This window comes from Myotis daubentonii, chromosome 1 (assembly GCF_963259705.1).
Source record: "Myotis daubentonii chromosome 1, mMyoDau2.1, whole genome shotgun sequence".
In the NCBI taxonomy this organism is placed as follows: Eukaryota; Metazoa; Chordata; class Mammalia; order Chiroptera; family Vespertilionidae; genus Myotis; species Myotis daubentonii.
The window spans coordinates 119,998,919-120,018,196 of record NC_081840.1 but is presented as its reverse complement, the minus strand read 5'-3'; the positions used below and the strand labels follow the sequence as shown (position 1 = coordinate 120,018,196).

The 19,278-nt window shown below is 39.8% G+C and overlaps 1 protein-coding gene across 6 annotated transcripts in view; it reads right to left on the bottom strand.

The window, feature by feature from the left end:
* Positions 1–2,955: 2,955 nt before the first annotated feature.
* Positions 2,956–19,278, bottom strand: part of KLHL28 (kelch like family member 28) — a 32,737-nt gene continuing 16,414 nt past the window's right edge. For 4 of the 6 annotated variants that reach the window (XM_059659282.1, XM_059659258.1, XM_059659268.1 and 1 more), the window contains exons 2-5: positions 15,461–16,359; positions 11,726–12,169; positions 8,982–9,190; positions 2,956–5,433 (exon numbers count right to left, since the gene is read on the bottom strand). In XM_059659282.1, the coding sequence (XP_059515265.1) occupies positions 5,270–5,433; positions 8,982–9,190; positions 11,726–12,169; positions 15,461–16,359 (1,716 nt within the window). In that variant the 3' untranslated portion in view covers positions 2,956–5,269. Of the gene's footprint in view, positions 5,434–8,981; positions 9,191–11,725; positions 12,170–15,460; positions 16,360–18,826; positions 18,926–19,278 lie in introns of all 6 variants that reach the window. The other 2 variants (XM_059659290.1, XM_059659248.1) reach the window with 2 other exon arrangements.

Here is a 19,278-nt window from a genome sequence, read left to right as displayed (position 1 = left end):
AAAAACAAACATACATTGAAATCCAAGAATGAGTCCTGGCCGGTTTTGCTCAGTGGATAGAGCATTGGCCCGTGGACTGAAGGGTCTCAGGTTCAATTCTGGATACGGGCATGTATCTTGCTTGCAGGCTCAATCCCTGGCCCTGGTCGGGGCCTGTGCAGGAGGCAACTGATCTATGTGATGTTTCTCTCTCTGTATCTCTCCTCCTCCCCTCTACTCTCTCTAAAAATAAAAATAAAAACAGGAATGAAAGTAAAAACCCCTTTTCAAGACTATGGGTTATCTAAAAATATGAGACATTTCCAATCCTTACATGGACAGGTTATCTAAATCCATTCAAATCTATAGTTTACAACTCCCTTAAAGATGGCACCTGGAGCTCAGCCTCTCTTTAAGGAGGACTGCTGTTACCTGACGCTGGCCATAAGGTAACAAAATCCTCTGGACTGCTACCTTGTCTGCCTCAAGTAAACCTTCTTAAAGACTGGTTAGAGAATCTAAAGGATAGAAAGCAGGGACAGCATTGAACTTATCCACTGAACTCTTGTGCCTGCTTTGCTAATAAATGTTTCTTTAATAAGTGTGTTAATGAATGGCTATCCTACACTTACCTCAACTTTTGTGACTACGACCTATCTACCAAGAAGAATCTAAGAGTTGAGCATAAACAAGTTAGTTTAGGTCAGTTCACAACAATTGACACATACGAAGTCATGTTTTTCAAATTTATTCTAAACATAGTCACTACAGAGCATACCACAATAGTACATACAAAGAACTTTTAAAATAAGACAAAAGAATACAACCTTCAACAAGTTAATGCCACTTTATTATGTAAACAAAATTAAAATGAAACCCTGATGCTAAAAGGTAACTATTCAGAGGTAAAATACACATACAAAAACATTTAAATATTAACATAATCCACACTAGCTCACATTCTTTGCAAGAGAGTACATATATAGTACTCTACATCTATAAAATTTCAGAATTCTGTTAAAATCAAAACCATCTCTGGTTTATGATACAGCACAATTCATAAGGCAAAAATATAGGCATTATTATCCAGTTCTTTTATTTCACTTGTATTTTAAGGCAAACTTGGAACTTTTTGCTTGGTATTTTAAAATAAATGGGACTTACACATGATAACCTGACAAAAGTAACAATAAATATCCCTACTTAAATATGTGTAATATAAAAGACATATGGATAACAATTTTTCTCTCTGCAGAGATGTAAACTGGATTTTTATTTGACTCCATATTCACACCAATAAGAAAACTTGTAAACCTATAGTTTTAAAACTTATTGTAGTCCTCACTCTTTTCAAATATGTATCAACACTGAATCAATATACTGTAAGCGAAAATCCAATTTCTATCCAGCCACAGAATAATTGCATCTAATCAAATGTCTAATTAAAGTGCTGCTTTACAAAGAAAAAAAAAGGTTAAAAGGTAGAACTGGATGTTAACTTGACAGGTGATATCTTATAATTCTTAACTTTCAAACTACAGAGGTTATAGAGGTTATCACCAGTTTACTGAACTTTAAGCAGTATATTTATGGTGGAATCTTATTTTCCTGAAAATGAGCACTTAGGTGACAATACCAGAAATCCAACACCAAAACTGAAAACAAACAGAACATTATATGTACATATATTTCCTTCAGTATCAGCCAGAGCATTGATAATATAGTATTTTTTTTAAGCTTCTATGATTTTGTTTGCCTACTAGAAAATATATTATCAAATTCCAGGGAATTTGGAATTCTATATATTTTAGGTTTTTTTTATAAATCTCTTTCATGCCAATAAAACCTAATTGAATACAAAAGGATACAAATGTTTATACATAAACTGGGTCTCTAATTAATTATGATGTTGGAGATAAGGAATTAGATTCACACTTTATCACTTTGGGTATAGGTCTCCCTCACTATATTTTATTCTTTGAATGAAAAGATTATATCCTATTTATATTTCTAGCCCCTATAGCATCTAGCACAATATCTCATACAGATAGTAGACCCTCCATATTTGTCAAGCTATCAAAATAATTTTCAAAACCTAGTGAATGCCATTTTTCTATCACTTGATACCACTTCCTATAATTTTATATTCATTCATATCTAAAACAATATCAGCAATAACATATAGAACTTACATAAATATCCTTTGGTCTACTTTAAAAATCACTTAAGTTCTATTACTATAGTCAGCAAATACTAAATAGCCAAACATTCCTAACTGATTATGTCCTCATAAAGTAATCATAAAAGGCAATTATCTTCCAACTGATTAGACAATCTCTATTTCTCACTGCCACTTTAAAAAAAAATATTTGTGGGCAATCTTAATTAGCTGTCTTCTCCTTGATTATATAAAATTATGTCTAACATCTTTAACCCTGTGAATTTATAGTTAAATATCTTTATCCTTTTTAGTATCAGAAACATGTGACTTTAAATTCATAATTTATCAGCCGAGTATTCATAATGAAACTTCTCATAAATCTGTACAAGAAGGTTCTACTGTATAGTTATTAGTTGTCAAATCACATTAACACCTATGGTTGTTATGAATAGTACAGCAGCTTTAGCAAACCTGAAATAAATATTTCTAAATTTGTTTTCTTTTTTTCCTTTATTTTATAGGTTTTCATAATTTTTTCTCTGGTATATGGCTTATATTATTGCCCCAAATATTTCACATTTAGTCTTCTTCAACATGAAATTCAAATTTTTTCCAAAACAACGATTAAGAGATGCTTTTGATCTAATTTACCAAATGATTTATATATTCTGTTTTAATTTGAGAGTGGCACTGATACATCGAATAAAACATAATTAAAATAAAATGTGTAGTATAGCACTGTTTACGATTAAAATAATTTTCTAGTCTTTCAAATTCCCTTCTAGGGAGAAAGGATTAAATATAGAATAACAGGATGTATTTAACAACTTTATTGATATAAATAGAAAGAAAACTGAGTTGGGAAATTTAAACCAAATATGTGATGGAATCCATTTTAAATTGCTTTTTCTTTAAATAAAGTCTAGGCCAATCACAATAATGCACCTTGTTTCTATCCACAAAATTTATTTAAATCAATTAAAAAGTTATTGCTATATATCATTGTGATTTAAACAAGCAACATAGAAAATAGCCTGTGAAGTTTATTAGTAGCTCCTGTTGAGTTCTTACTTACAAGAGACTAAAAATCACTTGCAAGGTTTTATAATCTGTGCAAATATTCATAAAGCATGATACTACTTGTGTTTAAAGATGACTTTTAAATAATTTGGTAGTATATATTTAAATCTACAACTGGCAGTTTATGGAAGAACAAGGAAAACAGCAAATTGCCAGCTAAAGTTTTTAAGAAATAACATGTATGCTAACAAATTAACTTACGTTTTATAATTACAAATGGCTTCTTAACAATAGTTTAGAGAACCTTATGGCACTTAAGAATGCAGTATAATTTTTCTTACAAATATTCACTGGTTTTTTAGACTATAAAGAGATGGTGGACAAGTAAAAAAAAATAATGAAAAAGAAAATGAAATTACTATAGTAACAAAAATAAAAGTACCGACATCCTAATAAAATGCAAGGTAATGTGTTCAAGTATAATGGACATTTTGTAAAACATGCTAAAACAAAATGAATCATCCACTTCTTTTAAATAAGCTGTCACTTGGCAATAGCAAACCATTTTGCTTTAAAAGATCATTTCTTTAGTCAAAGTAGAACCAAATTTAGAACCATTACTCAAGTAAACAATGAGTTCCAGTTTTCCTCAATGACTTTAAAATTTTCAGTTACCAAGAAATGTGGAGTAATGCATAACTGCCTAGTGCTTTATATTTAATGCATATATTTTTGTTTTTTTAGAAGGACATGTAATATCTAGCACAAGAAAGAAGATAAAAAAATGTATCTTTCTTTAAATCATTATTCAGGAACCATGGAAAGCATAGAATATCATTTAGATCATTTTTGGATGTTAACATTAGTATATTCACTAACATTTTTAATAAGCACAAATAAATCAAGCCAGTCAAAATGAAAAATACTATCAAAACATGTCATGCACATTTCATACTGAACATCCAAAGGAACATCGTTATAGCCTTGTTATAGCTCCTACATTAGCACCATTTTTATATCTAAAAACACTTTGAAAAAGCAAACAAATGTCTTAAAACCTGAAATTATTATAAGGATATATAAAAAAATCAATATGCACTAAGGGTGATACTAAATATTTGTCATTTATGTGCATCAACACTGGGAAGCTTGCTGTACTACTAAAAAAATAAACTGATGTGCTTAACTCTATCCATGCTTAGCATAGCAAAACTGGATAAGTAACTTCTTCCAGCATTAACCTGCCCATGTAAAAAAGATATAAACAGTAAATATCTTTTAACAGGCCCCCAAATATCATGATAGTAAAAGCATTTGTTTTGCAAAGTTATTACAGCCCCAGCCCTAAAGCCATTTAGCAGGAAGAATGTCCAGGTGATTCACTAGAGCGTGTAATTTATACCCCTTAAAAGTACCAAAAAAGTGCAGCCCTTTATTTAAAATGTGAAGCATTTGAACTTATATCCAATAGACAGTATCAGTACTCTGTCCAGACATTCACTACATTGCAGCATCTAAACATCATTCATCCTAGTAATCATGGTGCATATTAAGGAGGGAGAGAGCTAAAAATATTTTTAAAAACTAAGTTTTTCACATGTACACTTATGAACATAAAACTACTTTATGTCAGCCCAGCTGGTGTGGCTCAGTGGTTGAGCATCAATCCGTTAACCAGGAGGTCACTGGTTAATTCCTGGTTAGGGCACATGCTTGGGTTTCAGGCTCAATCCCCAGTGCGGGACATGCAGGAGGCAGCTGATCGATGTTTCTCTCTTGCCAATGTTGCTATCTCTATTCCTCTCCCTTCCTCTTTCTCTAAAAGCAATAAATAAAATTAAAAGAAACTACTTTATGCCAGTATTAAAGGAAAAAGGTGCACAATTCAATTGGCAAGATCTTTCCTTTTTTTTTTTTTTTTTTTGATTATTGATTCACTGTAATCAAGAGCAACCAAAGCTACTTGTCAGTTCAAAGTACCCAACAAAATGCTGAGTCTTCATGACATTTCAAGTTAAAAAGCAATGCAGCTTTGGGGTTTCAGAAAATTGGGCTCCTTTTATGCGGCACGAAGTTCTTCACCTCACTATTTCCATGAGTCCACACTTGTCAAAGTGCAGTTAACCCAAAATTGCAGCGACAGTATATCATGCCAGCTGAATCCAGCCATGTATCTGAGATAGGGTCATATTTCTGCACGGTGTTCAGATAGGAAGACCCTGAGTGACCACCGACTACATAAAGGTAGTTATCGATTACTGCAGCACCAACTCCTAGGAAAGGTGAATAAAAATGGGGGAAAAAACACGTTAAGCATCTAGTAGACTTTTCACTAAAAATAAGTGAATTTGTATTTTAATGTTTTCTTAAAATACATATCAACAATCCATTATTAATTATACAAGCAATATAGTAAAACTAGAGGCCTGATGCACATTCGTGCACTACGGGGTGGGGGGGGGGGGGACAAGAGGGGTCCTCAGCCCAGCCTGCGCCCTCTTGCAGTCCGGGACCCCTCAGGGGATGTCCAACTGCTGGCTTAGGCCTAATACCCCCAGGAATCGGGGCTAAGCCATCAGATATCCCTCTTGCAGTCCGGAGCTCTCTCAGTCCAGGACCTCTCACTCCTTACCGCCCACCTGCAGTGGACGCTGGGTGGCTCCTACCACCGCCACTGTGCTTGCCAGCTGTGAGCCTAGCTTCTGGCTGAGCGGCGCTCCCCCTGTGGTAGCACAGTGACCACCAGGGGGCAGCTCCTGCGTTGAGCATCTGCCCCTGGTGGTCATTGTGTGTCATAGCGACCGGTCGTTTTTCATGTTAAGATTTTTATAGGATGAGCTCACTGGGAAAATATCCCTGAATAAAAAAGTAAAGTAAGAGCTGAAGGCTTCCTTCACCTCTTTTCCCCAATCATACTCTCCCTTTCCTACACCACAGAAAAATATTAAAAACACAGCCCTGTCCCGGTGGGTATGGCTCAGTGGTTGAGCATACACCTGTGAATTAAGAGGACACCAGCTGGATTACCAGTCAGGGCACTTGCCTGGGTTGCAGGCTTGATCCCCCAGTAGGGGCATGCAAGAGGCTGCCAATCAATGTTTCTATCTCTCTCTTCCTCTCCCTTCCTCTCTAAAATCAATAAAACATTTTCTTTTAAAAAAGCAGCTCTGGCCAGGGTTACTCAGTGGTTAGAGCATCAGCCCGCACACCACAGGGTCTCAGGCTATAGTCCAGTCAAGGGCACGTACCTTGGTTGCAGGTTCCATCCCTGCCCAGGTTGGAGTGTATGCAGGAGGTAACCAATCGATGTGTCTCTCTCACATCAATGTTTCTCTCCCCCCCCCCCACCCCCCCATCCCCCTCATCCCCTTCCACTCTTTGGAAAATAATGAAAATAATGAATGGAAAAAATATTGTTGGGTGAAGATCAACACACACACATACACACACACACACACACACACATAAATAAATAAATGCAGTAATTCCTTTCCTACAATTTGTGTTAAACTATCTGTCACTAGTATTAGATTGCAAACTCCTTGAGAGTTGGTACCATTTTAAATTTCATCTTTGTATTCCTTTAATATCTGCACCAAATTGTTCATCTGGTAAGTACTTAATAAAGACTTGGATGAGTAAAAAAAGAAAAAAAGAAAAAAAAGAGAATGCAGTATACTATACCACCCACCTTAACTATCTATGAATTGGAATGTTTGTAACACAACGTGTGTTTTTTTAACCCTCACTCAATAATATTTTCTCCATTAACCTCTAGAAAAAGTGGAAGGGAGGAGGAGAGACAGAAAGAAGGGTCGAGGTGACAGAGGCACATCAATTGGTTGCCTCCCACACGTGACGACCAGAACTGGGAATCAAGATTGTAACTGAGGTATGTGATCTTGACCAGAATCGAACCTGTGACCCTTCAGTCCATGGGCCGGGCCAATGCGCCAACCACTAAGTCAAACCAGCCAGGGCCTCAACATTTTTAATGAATAATGAACAAACATTTAAAAGAAGAATGCAGTATATATCTTTTCATATGTTTTCTTCTCATTTGATATCTACATATTTTTTTCAAGAAATAATTCATTTTCATCAAGTTTTCAAATACAAGTATCCCATTTTTCAAAGTTCACGTTACACCATTTTGCTTCACAAAAGACCTATATTACAGTTGACCCTTGAACAATGAAGGGGTTATTAGGGGTGCCAACACCTGCACAGTAAAAAATTTGATTCCCCAAAAACTTAAGAGCCTACTACTGACTGGAAGCCTTACCAATAATATAAACAGTTGATTAACCCATATTTTGTAATTACATGTATTATATCCCGTATTCTTACAATGAAGTAACCTAGAGAAAAAATATTAAGAAAATCATAATGGCCCTAACCAGTTTGGCTCAGTGGATAGAGCATCGGCCTGCAGAATGAAGGGTCCCAGGATCGATTCTGGTCAAGGGCATGTACCTTTGTTGTAGGCACATCCCCAGTAGGGGGTGTGCAGGAGGCAGCCGATAGATGTTTCTCTCTCATCAATGTTTCTAACTCTCTATCCCTCTCCCTTCCTTTCTGTAAAAATTTCAATAAAATATATTTTTTTAAAGAAAATCATAATGAATAGAAAATATACTAGTATATACAGTATTTTTTGGGGAAAATACCATACAAATAAAACCATGCATATGTGGACTAAAGCAGTTCAAACCCATGTTCTTCATGGGTCAATTGTACCTGTTTCACTAATCAAAAGAAATCTGAAGAGGATTTTTGTTTTTACAAAAAAATAGCAAAAAGCAAAACTAGCAATGAGCATTTATTTTGTTGCAGCAATCTGTTATAGAGGCAGCACGCACCAAGCAGCGAGAGTGACACTGCCAAGCTCTTTCCCTGGGAACTACCCTCAGCATCTCAGCATCAAGCCACCTAAGGTAACTGCTTCTAGGCTTTAGCCACTTCGGTTTAGAAAAGGTTTCATAATAATGCTCTTTTTTTGAGGAGCAGGGGAAACCTATATATTGAAATATTCAAAAGTATCTATTGAGCTACATAATTTATGCTCTAAAAATTTTACTTTATATTTTATAGTTTTAAAAAGAACAAGGCTGCCTAAATTTTTTACATTCTCTTTTTTTATGGCTTTCTCTCGCAATGATGCTACACAAACTATAGTAAACAACTAATAGTTCATTCCATTGTTCCTTTCAGTTTCCTTTGCATGTTTATGTTTCACAAGCTTCTTAAATCACAAAAGCAAAGAATACTAACATATTCCATCAGTAACTTAAAACTTTCCCTTTAAAATGATGTTACTTAGTAGAACTGAAAGATAATTTCTTCTTTTCCTTAATGTAATTGTTTTTCTCTAGGAACCCTGAAATTCAGACTTTTCTTAACTATACCTCTTGAGGAGGAGAGGACATTTGAAAGTGAAGATAGAAGTGCTGATGTGCAATAAAAAACAAAATAGAACATCCAAGGATTCTGTGTCTGTGTATGTGTATGACATATAAAAAGATGGCATTTGTTATATGGACAAAAAGAGTTTCTATAAGATACATTCTATTACCAGCATATCTCAAAATGTGTTCTCCAAGTTTAAGAAATGATAATATGCACACTGGCATATTAAAACCACAATAAAGAAATCTATGTGGTTTTGTCTAATCTCGTTGTCTTGCAAGTTTACCACAAAAGTGTGTTTTTTTCTGAATAAGTAATACTCTTTACTATTATATTCCAAAGAACTACTATTCCAAGAACATCACTATAAAAATATTATCCTCTATGTTCGAAATCAGTAAATTATTATTACCTGTTCTGGGTTCTTTCATTGGTCTACACACAGTCCACTGATTTTGATGAGGATCATATCTTTCAATGCTTGACAAATGTGAGACACCGTTATGTCCACCTACCACAAAAATAAAGCCCAGCATGACACCCACACCAAAGTGGATCCTTTTATCTGCCATAGATGCAACCATCTCCCAGGAATCCTTACTTGGATCATAACGCTCCACACTGCAAATATTCACAAAAGAATAAATTAATTCACATATTTTTTGTGTTACTCTTCCTACTAAATCAACACTAAACCCCACCTTTGAACTTTTAAAAGTTAAATAGACAGATATAAAACCAGAGTAATTTGTCCCAAATGTTTTGATTTTGCTGGTGAGATTGTAGGGATAAAAGTTGACCTTGTGGAATGGGTGCAAAAATAGCCATATGTTATCCCAGTATATTGTGTAAGCATCAATATAATGGGATAACAAGTTATAGAACTTTTGGAGCCAGAAAACCTGGGTTCAAGTGCTTAATGCACCATATTTAGAGCTGAATGAACCCTAGCCCTACCACTTTGGATTTGTGTAATCCTGGGTAAGTCATATTTCCTCTCAGCTACGTAAATGGCAATAATACAACCTCAAAGGATCCATGGAAGAATAGTCAAATGAGTATACATGGGAAAGAACTTTGAAAATCACAAACTGAATATAGATGTATTCTAAGGATATTAAGAGTCTTCTTCTACACAGCCAAGAAAAAGGGAAAAGAAGGAAAGAAGAGGAATTTTTTCTTACAGGAGAATTCACAGTGGTTTACTGCAAAGCAAACACTGCAGATTTCATAGCAAAAATTGGCTAATCATAATAATCTCAGTGATTTAGGAGAATTCAAGGATGTAAGTCAAATCTGCATTTCAGACAACACTTGGCATTTTCAAGCTATCCTATGGAAATCTGAATCAAATCAGAATTTCTACAAGAGCTTCCCTAGAACATTCCAGAAGGCCATGTAGCCTATGCTTTGCCTTGAAGCAGCACAAAGGTAAGCTTTTAAAGCTTGTTCTGGTCTTAATCTAACCTCTCAAAAAATCCTAAAGCATTTGAATGTCAATAACTTAATTCTGGATTTAGAACAGAGGCTAGACTAGAATATAGACTAAATTATAACTTTCTGAAAGGACCCCACAATAAAAACCTCTAGAGCAAAATCCCTGGATAAGAGTCAATAAACTGTAGCAAAAACTTAAAAGGTCAAGAGTATCTCAAAACTAAAATACTTAGTCTTTCATCTTATAAATCTCTGCCAGCAATTTTTCAAAATATAGAAATGTATGCCCGGGCCCTAGCCAGTTTGGCTCAGTGGATAGAGCGTTGGCCCTCAGACTGAGGGGTCCCAGGTTCAATTCCAGTCAAGGGCGTGTACTGGTTGGGTGCGGAGGCAACCAATTAACGCGTCTCTCTCACATGGATGTTTGTCTCTCCCCCTTCCTTCCACTCTCTCTAAAAATCAACGGAAAAATATCCTCAGGTGAGGATATTTTTTAATAAGTAAATATATATTTTAAAATAAATATACATACATAGTTTAAGCATATAGGAATTGCATTTTTCACCTTTTTATTCTATTAAGCAGCGCAATAACAGGCCATCTACACACACACACACACCACCCAAAATCTAGTTGTCTAACTTAATCTTATTTTCAGATTTCTGAATTTTAAAATCCATCCATTTATATTGACTGAATATAAAATTTAGTAAGAAGCATTTGACTCTTAGGTTTGTATTAAATCCCCACATAAACAATTATAACTATACTTATAGGGCAGATTAAATTTCCAAAACGTCTATTATTATTACTTTAAAAATTAAAAGGGGAAGTTAATTTATACACACAAATTGCTTAAAAACCAGAAATCATCTATAATAATTAAAGGATAATATGCTAATTAGACACAGGCAAACCTTCCGGACAAAGCCATGGTGGTGGGGCCGAGGCAAAGGCAGGTTTGGGGTGATCAGGCCAGCAGGGGGGGCAGGGGGGCGATCAGGCTGGCGGGGTGGGGGGCAGTTAGGAATGAGCAGGCCGGCGGGAGGGGGGCAGTTGGGGGCGAGAAGGCCAAGAGGGGGGGCAGTTGGGGAAGAGCAGGCCAGCAGGGGGAGCAGTTAGGGGCAAGCAGGCCAGTGGGAGGAGGACAGTTGGGGGCAACCAGGTAGGCGGTGTGTGTGGGGGGGCAGTTGGTGGCAATCAGGCCGGCAGGGATGGGACAGTTAGGGGTGATCAGGCCGTCTGGGGGGGCAGTTGGGGGCGAGCAAGCCAGCTGGGGGGGGGGCAGTTGGGGGCAAGCAGGTCAGCAGGGAGGTGGGTAGTTGGGGGCCGTCAGGGGGTGGCAGGTGGGGGTGAGCAGGCTGGCAGGGGGGGGGCAGTTGGGGGCTGATCAGGCCAGCAGGGGTGGGGAAGTTAGGGGTGATCAGGCCGGAAGGGGGGCAATCAGGCTGGCAGGCAGAGTGGTTAGGGGCGATCAGGCAAGCAGGCAGGTGAGCAGTTAGGAGCCAGCGGTCCTGGATTGCAAGAGGGATGTCTGACTGCCAGTTTAGGCCCACAGGGATCGGGCCTTAACCAGCAGCCGGACATCCCCCAGGGGGTCCCAGATTGGAGAGGGTGCAGGCGGGGCTAGGGACAAACCCCCGCCCCTGCCCGCACGAATTTCGTGCACTGGGCCACTAATTGTTAATACTTTAAAAATCTACAGCTTAAGTTCAATACCTGTTCATGTGGGCGGGACCATACCCACCAATGGCATATATCATTCCATCCAGCACAGCTGCAGCAAAACAACTTCGTGTTGTAGTCATTGGTGCCACAGGTTCCCATTTTCTTAATTTGGGAATATACTTCTCTACAGACTGTAAATAAGACTGTCCATCATAACCACCTAAAGCATAAAGTTCTCCTGCAAGTACTACCACTCCAAGGGTACTTCGGTGCTCACTCATTCTCTCAAGAGAAGTCCAGGTATTTGTATCAGGATTCCAGCATTCTACTGAATTTTCATGATTTCTGATAGTGAAATCAGGACGCACATCAGTTTCAATACCACCTATAACATACACTTTTTGGTCTAAAACGCATATTCCAAATTCATAGCGAGGCATGTTTAGGGGTGCCAAACCAATCCAAGAGTCATTCTGAGGAAAGTACATCTCCACACTAAAGAATAAGCAGAAACAATTACATTTTAAAAATCAAAATGGTCCATAAACAAAAATGTTTAATTTCGTTAGTAATCAGGGACATGAAACTAAAATCACATTAAACCATGACACACTTTCCAGACGGGGAAAAATTTAAAGTCAGATAATAACTACTGACAAGGATGTGGAGCAAGGAATAAATACTCTGTTGGTGAGAGTGTAAACTGGCAAAACTACCCTGGGAAATGATTTCACATTTTCTGGTAAATTTGAAGATATATACATGCCTGACAGCAGTTTCATTCCTGTATATGTATTCTATTGAATGCATATTACAGTTTTACACCAGGCCACATATACAGAAATGTTCATAGCAGCACAACACAATCATCCATCAAAAGAAGAATCTATATAGTAAAAGCCTAAGTGACCATTACAGCGGAACGACCAGAATGACCGGTTGCTATGATGCGCACTGACTACCAGGGGGCAGACGCTCAATGCAGGAGCTTTCCCCTGGTGGTCAGTGCGCTCCCACAGGGGGCGCACTGCTCAGCCAGAAGCCAGGCTCATGGCTGGTGAGTGCAGTGGCGGTGGCGGGAGCCTCTCCTGCCTCTGGGGCAGCGCTAAGGAGCAGCAAGCTGAGCAGTAAGGAGCAGTGAGCAGGCAGGTGGTGAGGAGTGAGGGCTCCTGGACTGAGAGAGGGCGTAGGCCAGGCTGAGGGACCTCCCCCCAAGTGCATGAATTTCATGCACTGGGCCTCTATCTATATAATAAAAGCCTAAGTGACCATTACAGCAGAATGACCAGAACAACCGGTCGCTACAATGCGCATTGACCACCAGGGGGCTGACGCTCAAGGCAGGAATTGCCCCCTAGTAGTCAGTGTGCTCCCACAAGGGGGGCACCGCTCAGCCAGAAGCCAGGCTCATGGCTGGCAAGCGCAGTGGTGGTGGCAGGAGCCTCTCCTGCCTCTGGGCAGCGCTAAGGAGCAGCAAGCTGAGCGATAAGGAGCAGTGAGCAGGTGGGTAGTAAAGAGCGAGGGCTCCTGAACTGCGAGAGGGCACAGGCCAGGCTGAGGGACACCCCCCCCCCAAGTGCATGAATTTCATGCACTGGGCCTCTAGTGAATAAATAAGATGGTATATCCACCCTATGACTGAGCAATTCCATTCCTAGATATACTAGTATACCCAAGAGAAAAGTACACATATATACATGTACATGGATGTCACAGATGCATTATTTGTAATAGTTAAAAACTGGATGTTTTTAAATGTTCCAAATGTTCATCAACAAAAAAATGGATAAATTGCGGCATATTATACAAGAGAATACTACAAAGCAATGAAATGAACAAACTATAGCTACATGCAACAGGGATGAATCTTATACATATAACATTGAGGGAAAGAAGCCAAAATTGAAAAAATTATATTCTGTATAGTTTCAGTCATATGACGTTCAAAAACATTTCTAACCTCTGGATTAAAAATGAGGATAGTGGTGACCTTTGGGGAAGACAGGGAGGGAACTCAAGGATGGTTTCTGGGTTTTAGTCATGTTTCCTATTTCTTAATTTGGTTTGTAATGTTCACTTTGTGATAATTCTAAGCTGTACACTTAGAATTTGTGAACTTTTCTGCATGTGTGTAGCATTTCAATTTATTTTTATAATTAACATGTTCATTGTAGAAAGTATTGTATTATGTCCACATAATACCGCACACCAATGGAGCTAAATAAACTATTTCCTTATGCAGTCTCTCATGCTTTCATAAACTTACTGCTGAGCGAGAAAACACATATATGAAAAATATATATAGTACTACTTCATTTATATAAAAATGTATAGCCCTGGCCATTATGACTCAGTTGGCTGGGCGTCATCCTGTGCACCAGGAGGTTGCCAGATGGATTCCCAGTCAAGGGCAGATGCCTGGGTTGTGGGCTCAATCCCTGGTAGGGGGATGCAAGAGGCAGCCAATCAATGTTGTACTCTCACGTCGACGTTTCTCTCTCCCTCTCCTTTCCTCACTCCCTAAAAATCAATAAACTATTCTTTAAAAAAAAAGAAGAAGAAAAAAAGTGTAAAAACTAACGATATATTGGGGCACATAAAAGATATGGCGAAATTATAACACAAAGGAATAATGCACAGAAAATTCAGAATAGTGCTTCAGTTGATTGAACATCATTCTGTGCATCCCTGGGCACCGAAAAGTTGCTGGTTCAATTTCTGATCAGCCTGGTTGATGTTTCTTTCTCACATCAATGTTTCTCTCTCTCTCCCTCTCTCTCCCCCTTCCTCTCTCTAAAATCAATAAAAAGATATTTTTAAAAGATACAGAATATATCAGTTGACATTGATAAAACACCCTACCATTGAGGCGGGGAAAGCAATCTACCAAATTTTTGGAAATAGCCAGAAAGAAATCCACAGTATTGAAGAAATATATCGAACACAAAAGTTTTTATGAAGCAATCCCCTTTAAGCGAAAAGCAAAGATAACATCCAGTTATATTTTCAATATATAAAGTTACTTGTATAATGCTCTAAATCAGGGATTGGCAAATAACAGTTATGGGCCAAATTCAGCTCAATACTTTTGTAAATAAAGTTTTATTGGAACCTAGCTATGCAAATTCATTTATGTACTGTCTATGACTTCTCTCACACATGGCAGAGTTGAGTAGTTATAACAGAAACCATATGGCCACAAAGTCTAAAATATTTATTATTTGGCTCTTCATAGAAATAGTCTGACAACTCCAAGTTATTAGAAAAGAAAGCACTTTTTACTACTGTCACTACAAAAATTTACAGTGAAGAAAATAAATTGCATATAAAGTCCATGATTTGTATCAATATCCTACTTTTTCTTATTTCTTTAGTGGTTCTTCTAATTAACTGAATTCATTCAAACCCAATGTTGGCCCTAAGTTTCCCTCATCAGATTTCTAGCTCTCCTCTTTAGCACCTTCTGATATAGCTAGCAATAATAAATCCCTCTGACCTGGTGTGACTCTAATAAAGACACAAATGGTTTCACAAATAAAAAAGACATAAAATAGAAAAGTTAGTAAGTATCCAGAAGAGATGAAGTTTGTACACTGCAAGTTGGGGTGTTAATAATTAAGTGGTTAGAGAATGAATGACAATGTCATTAAAACAATCAGGTAAGTGTTTAGGAAGAAGAGAAAAAAGAAGCAAATTTTTAAAAAATAAGAAAATCAAACTATTTTTAAATTATGGAAAGCACATTTAGAAAGTATAAAATCTATTAATATCAATCCTTCTATTTACCTATCCAAAGAGGCAAACAGTCCAGATTTTCCTCCTACTGCACAAAGTACTTTGGGAGCACAGCGAGGTCGTGTCATCAAGACTGACTGATGAGAGAGTCTATGTTCAGGCATAAAGTGGTACTTTAGGGCTTCATTCAAAAGATGTTTACAAGTACGGTCATCACGAATAAGATGATTTGCTTCATACAATCTAGTGAGAAACTTAACACTTAGCAATGGTAATCGCACACTGTTAAGTAGCTGTGCTAAGTATTTCTGGCGTTCTTGTACATCATAATTGATCCAAGATTCAAGTGCATAAAAAACAGTCTCTTCGGTAGCTACATTCAAACAGTCATTGGAAACAATTTCATCCAAATCAGCATGTGTAAGCTCAAAAAATTCTTCAGTCTGGCAAACAGCTTCAAAATTCTGGCATATATATTTAGTGGCTGCCAAATAAAGGTCATGACAACCATACGTCTCTGCAAAACGAGAAATTCCAATACAATTACCAGGATCAAGTTGGCTTTCAAGAAATGCACAACATTCTTTCAGGACAAGTTTTATCTGGAGTAGGTTTGCTGCTGGAAGGAGAGATTCCACTGTGTCCTGTGAAATAAAAATAGTCCCTGTGTAGGCATATTCCACAATAGCCTGGAGAGCAGTTTCATCAATGCACTGAAACTCAACCTCACTGTTCTCTTTTTCAGAAAGATTTCCAGTAAACATAGCTTTGAAATATGGGCTGATGCTGGCAAGTACCACTTTGTGAGCATGAATTTTAACATCACCTACTCGAAGAATGATGTCACAGAGTTCATGATGTTGACGAAGAAGATTCAGACCCTGCAGAAGTTGTTCAGAATGTAAGTGTGTTAAGTTAGCAAGCATGTAGGTCGGGGATGTATGGTCCATCTACAGAAAAACAAAAAGCACAAACAGTTAATTCAAAATAATCTTGCCAATATGATATCTTTTCCTAATAGTACAAAATAAATAAAATTTGTTGTTTGTTGTGTTTTACATACATTATGCTAAATACCAGACAGAGGCTTTTTAAAAAATATTATTTTTATTGATTTCAAAGAGGAAGGAGAGGGAGAAAGAGATAGAAACATCAATGATAAAAGAGAATCATTGATTGGCTGCCTCCTGCACACCTTCTACTGGGGATCAAGTCTGCAATTTGGACATGTGCCCTGACCAGGAATCAAACTGTGACCTCCTGGTTCATAGGTTGATGCTCAACCATTGAATCACACCAGCCAGGCAACAGAGGCTTTTAAAGTTAAAAGGGATATAACCAGTCATATAATTCAACTCCTTCAACATAGATATTAAGAAACAGAGGCCTGCCCTAGCCAGTTTGGCTCAGTGGATAGAGTGTCAGCCTACGGACTGAAGGGTCCTAGGTTCGATTTTGGTCAAGAGCACATGCCAGGGTTGCGGGCTCAATCCCCAGTAGGGGATGTGCAGGAGGCAGCCGATCAATGTTTCTCTCTCATCATTGATGTTTCTCTCTCTCTCTTCCTCTCTGAAATCAATTTTTAAAAAAACGAAAAAGGCCTGGACTCGGAGTGTCTGAACCGGATGCTCATGTTCGAGTGCCACCCGCAGGTGTGCCCCGCCGGGGAGGCCTGCCAGAACCAGAGCTTCAGCAAGCGCCAGTACCCCGAGACCAAGATCGTGCGCACCGACGGCAAGGGCTGGGGCCTGGTCGCCACGCGGGACATCCGCAAGGGAGAGTTCGTGAACGAGTACGTGGGCGAGCTGATCGACGAGGAGGAGTGCATGGCCCGCATCAAGCACGCGCAGGAGAATGACATCACGCACTTCTACATGCTCACCATCGACAAGGACCGCATATCGACGCCGGCCCCAAAGGCAACTACTCCAGGTTTATGAACCACAGCTGCCAGCCCAACTGCGAGACCCTCAAGTGGACGGTGAACGGGGACACGCGTGTGGGCCTGTTTGCCGTGTGTGACATTCCTGCAGGGACAGAGCTGACGTTTAACTACAACCTCGACTGTCTGGGCAACGAGAAGACCGTGTGCCGGTGTGGTGCCCCCAACTGCAGCGGGTTCCTCGGGGACAGGCCGAAGACCTCCACCGTGCTGTCTTCAGAGGAAAAGGGCAAAAAGACCAAGAAGAAAAGCCGGAGGCGCCGGACCAAAGGCGAAGGGAAGAAGGAGTCGGAGGACGAGTGCTTCCGCTGCGGCGACGGCGGGCAGCTGGTGCTGTGTGACCGCAAGTCCTGCACCAAGGCCTACCACCTGTCCTGCCTAGGCCTGGGCAAGCGGCCCTTCGGGAAGTGGGTGTGCCCTTGGCATCACTGTGACGTGTGTGGCAAACCTTCAGCCTCCTTTTGCCACTTGTGCCCCAATTCGTTCTGCAAGGAGCACCAAGACGGGACCGCCTGGCGCTCCACCGCAGACGGGCGCTCCTACTGCTGCGAGCACGACTCGGGGGCCGAGGCGCAGAGCCCCTTCCCCGAGCCCAGGAGGCCCCAGGGCAGGAGGCGGCGGAGGTGCTGGCGGAGGGTCACGGAGGGCAAATAGCACCTGGTCTGGCCAGGCCAGGGCTGCCAGGCCAGCCTGCCCAGGGTGGGCCGAGCTGGTGGGCTTGGGGCCGGGGCAAAGCCGCGACAGGAGCGCAGGCCTCTCGGGAGGGAGCGCCTCCACCACTGAGCCATCGGCAGCCCCGCTGCGTCTGCACTGACCGCCTGAGCCGCGGGGCTCAGGGCGCCTGGGACGAACACCCAGGACGACACAGCATTACAGCTACTTGAATCGCCAAGAATGTCGACTTCCCTCCCACTGGTTTTAGGTTAAAGTTGTGATTGACATGACCCATGAAATGTTTTTATCTCCCCCAAAACCTATAGCATAGTTTTTTCTGAATCGTTGGAGCTCAGACCCCGGAGTCCTCGGAATCCGTGATTTGGGTGGACCGGCTGTATTGTACTAACGAAGTTTTCCCTCCAAGTGCCCTTCTCATCGGAGCACACAGCTGGCCCAGGGTGGCGATGGGACGGTGCTAGCATCCGGGGTCGTCTGCTCTCTGCGGACTTGAACTGAGGGTCCCTGCCCCGTCAGCCTTCAGAGCGCAGCTCCCTCCTTGAGCCCAGCTCGCTGGCGTCTCCACCGCCCTGGCTCTTACCAACACCTGGGGAGACTTTGTACATTATTTTCATTTGGCGTTTCTTTACGTTCCTGGATTTTATTCTCAATATATTTTTGCTAAACTAAAAAAAAAAAAAAAAAAAAAAAAAAAACGAAAAAGAAGCAGAGGCCCACAGATTATGAGTTTATGCCCCAAACCACAAGGGTCTCTTGACAATTGACTTTTGGATCACAATTCTGCCAACTCTTCTATTTACCTTCATTAAATTAAAGTCTGAGCTATCACTGAGATACACCAGCCAGGGCTACTCAACTCTTGATCACAACTTCAGACCATACCCACACAATCTGTGCTTCTGAAAGATGAAGAAAAAAAAATCGGAGAGAAGAAAAGAGATGAGGGAAAAAAAGAAGAACAAGTGAAAGGCAATAAGGACTGTGGTAGATTAAATAATGGCTCCCTAAAAAGACATCCACATCCTAATCCCTGGAGCTTTTGAAGGTGACTTTCCATGGCAACAAAAGGCTTTGCAGGTATGATTAAGGATTCCGAGAAGGGGAGATTATCCTGGTGGGCCCTAAATATAACCACAGGTTTATTATAAGATTTGACACAGGCAAAAGAGAAGGTAATGTGGCCACAGAGACAGAGATTACAGTGATGAAGCCACAAACCAAGTAATACTGGCAGCCACCAGAAGCTGGAAGA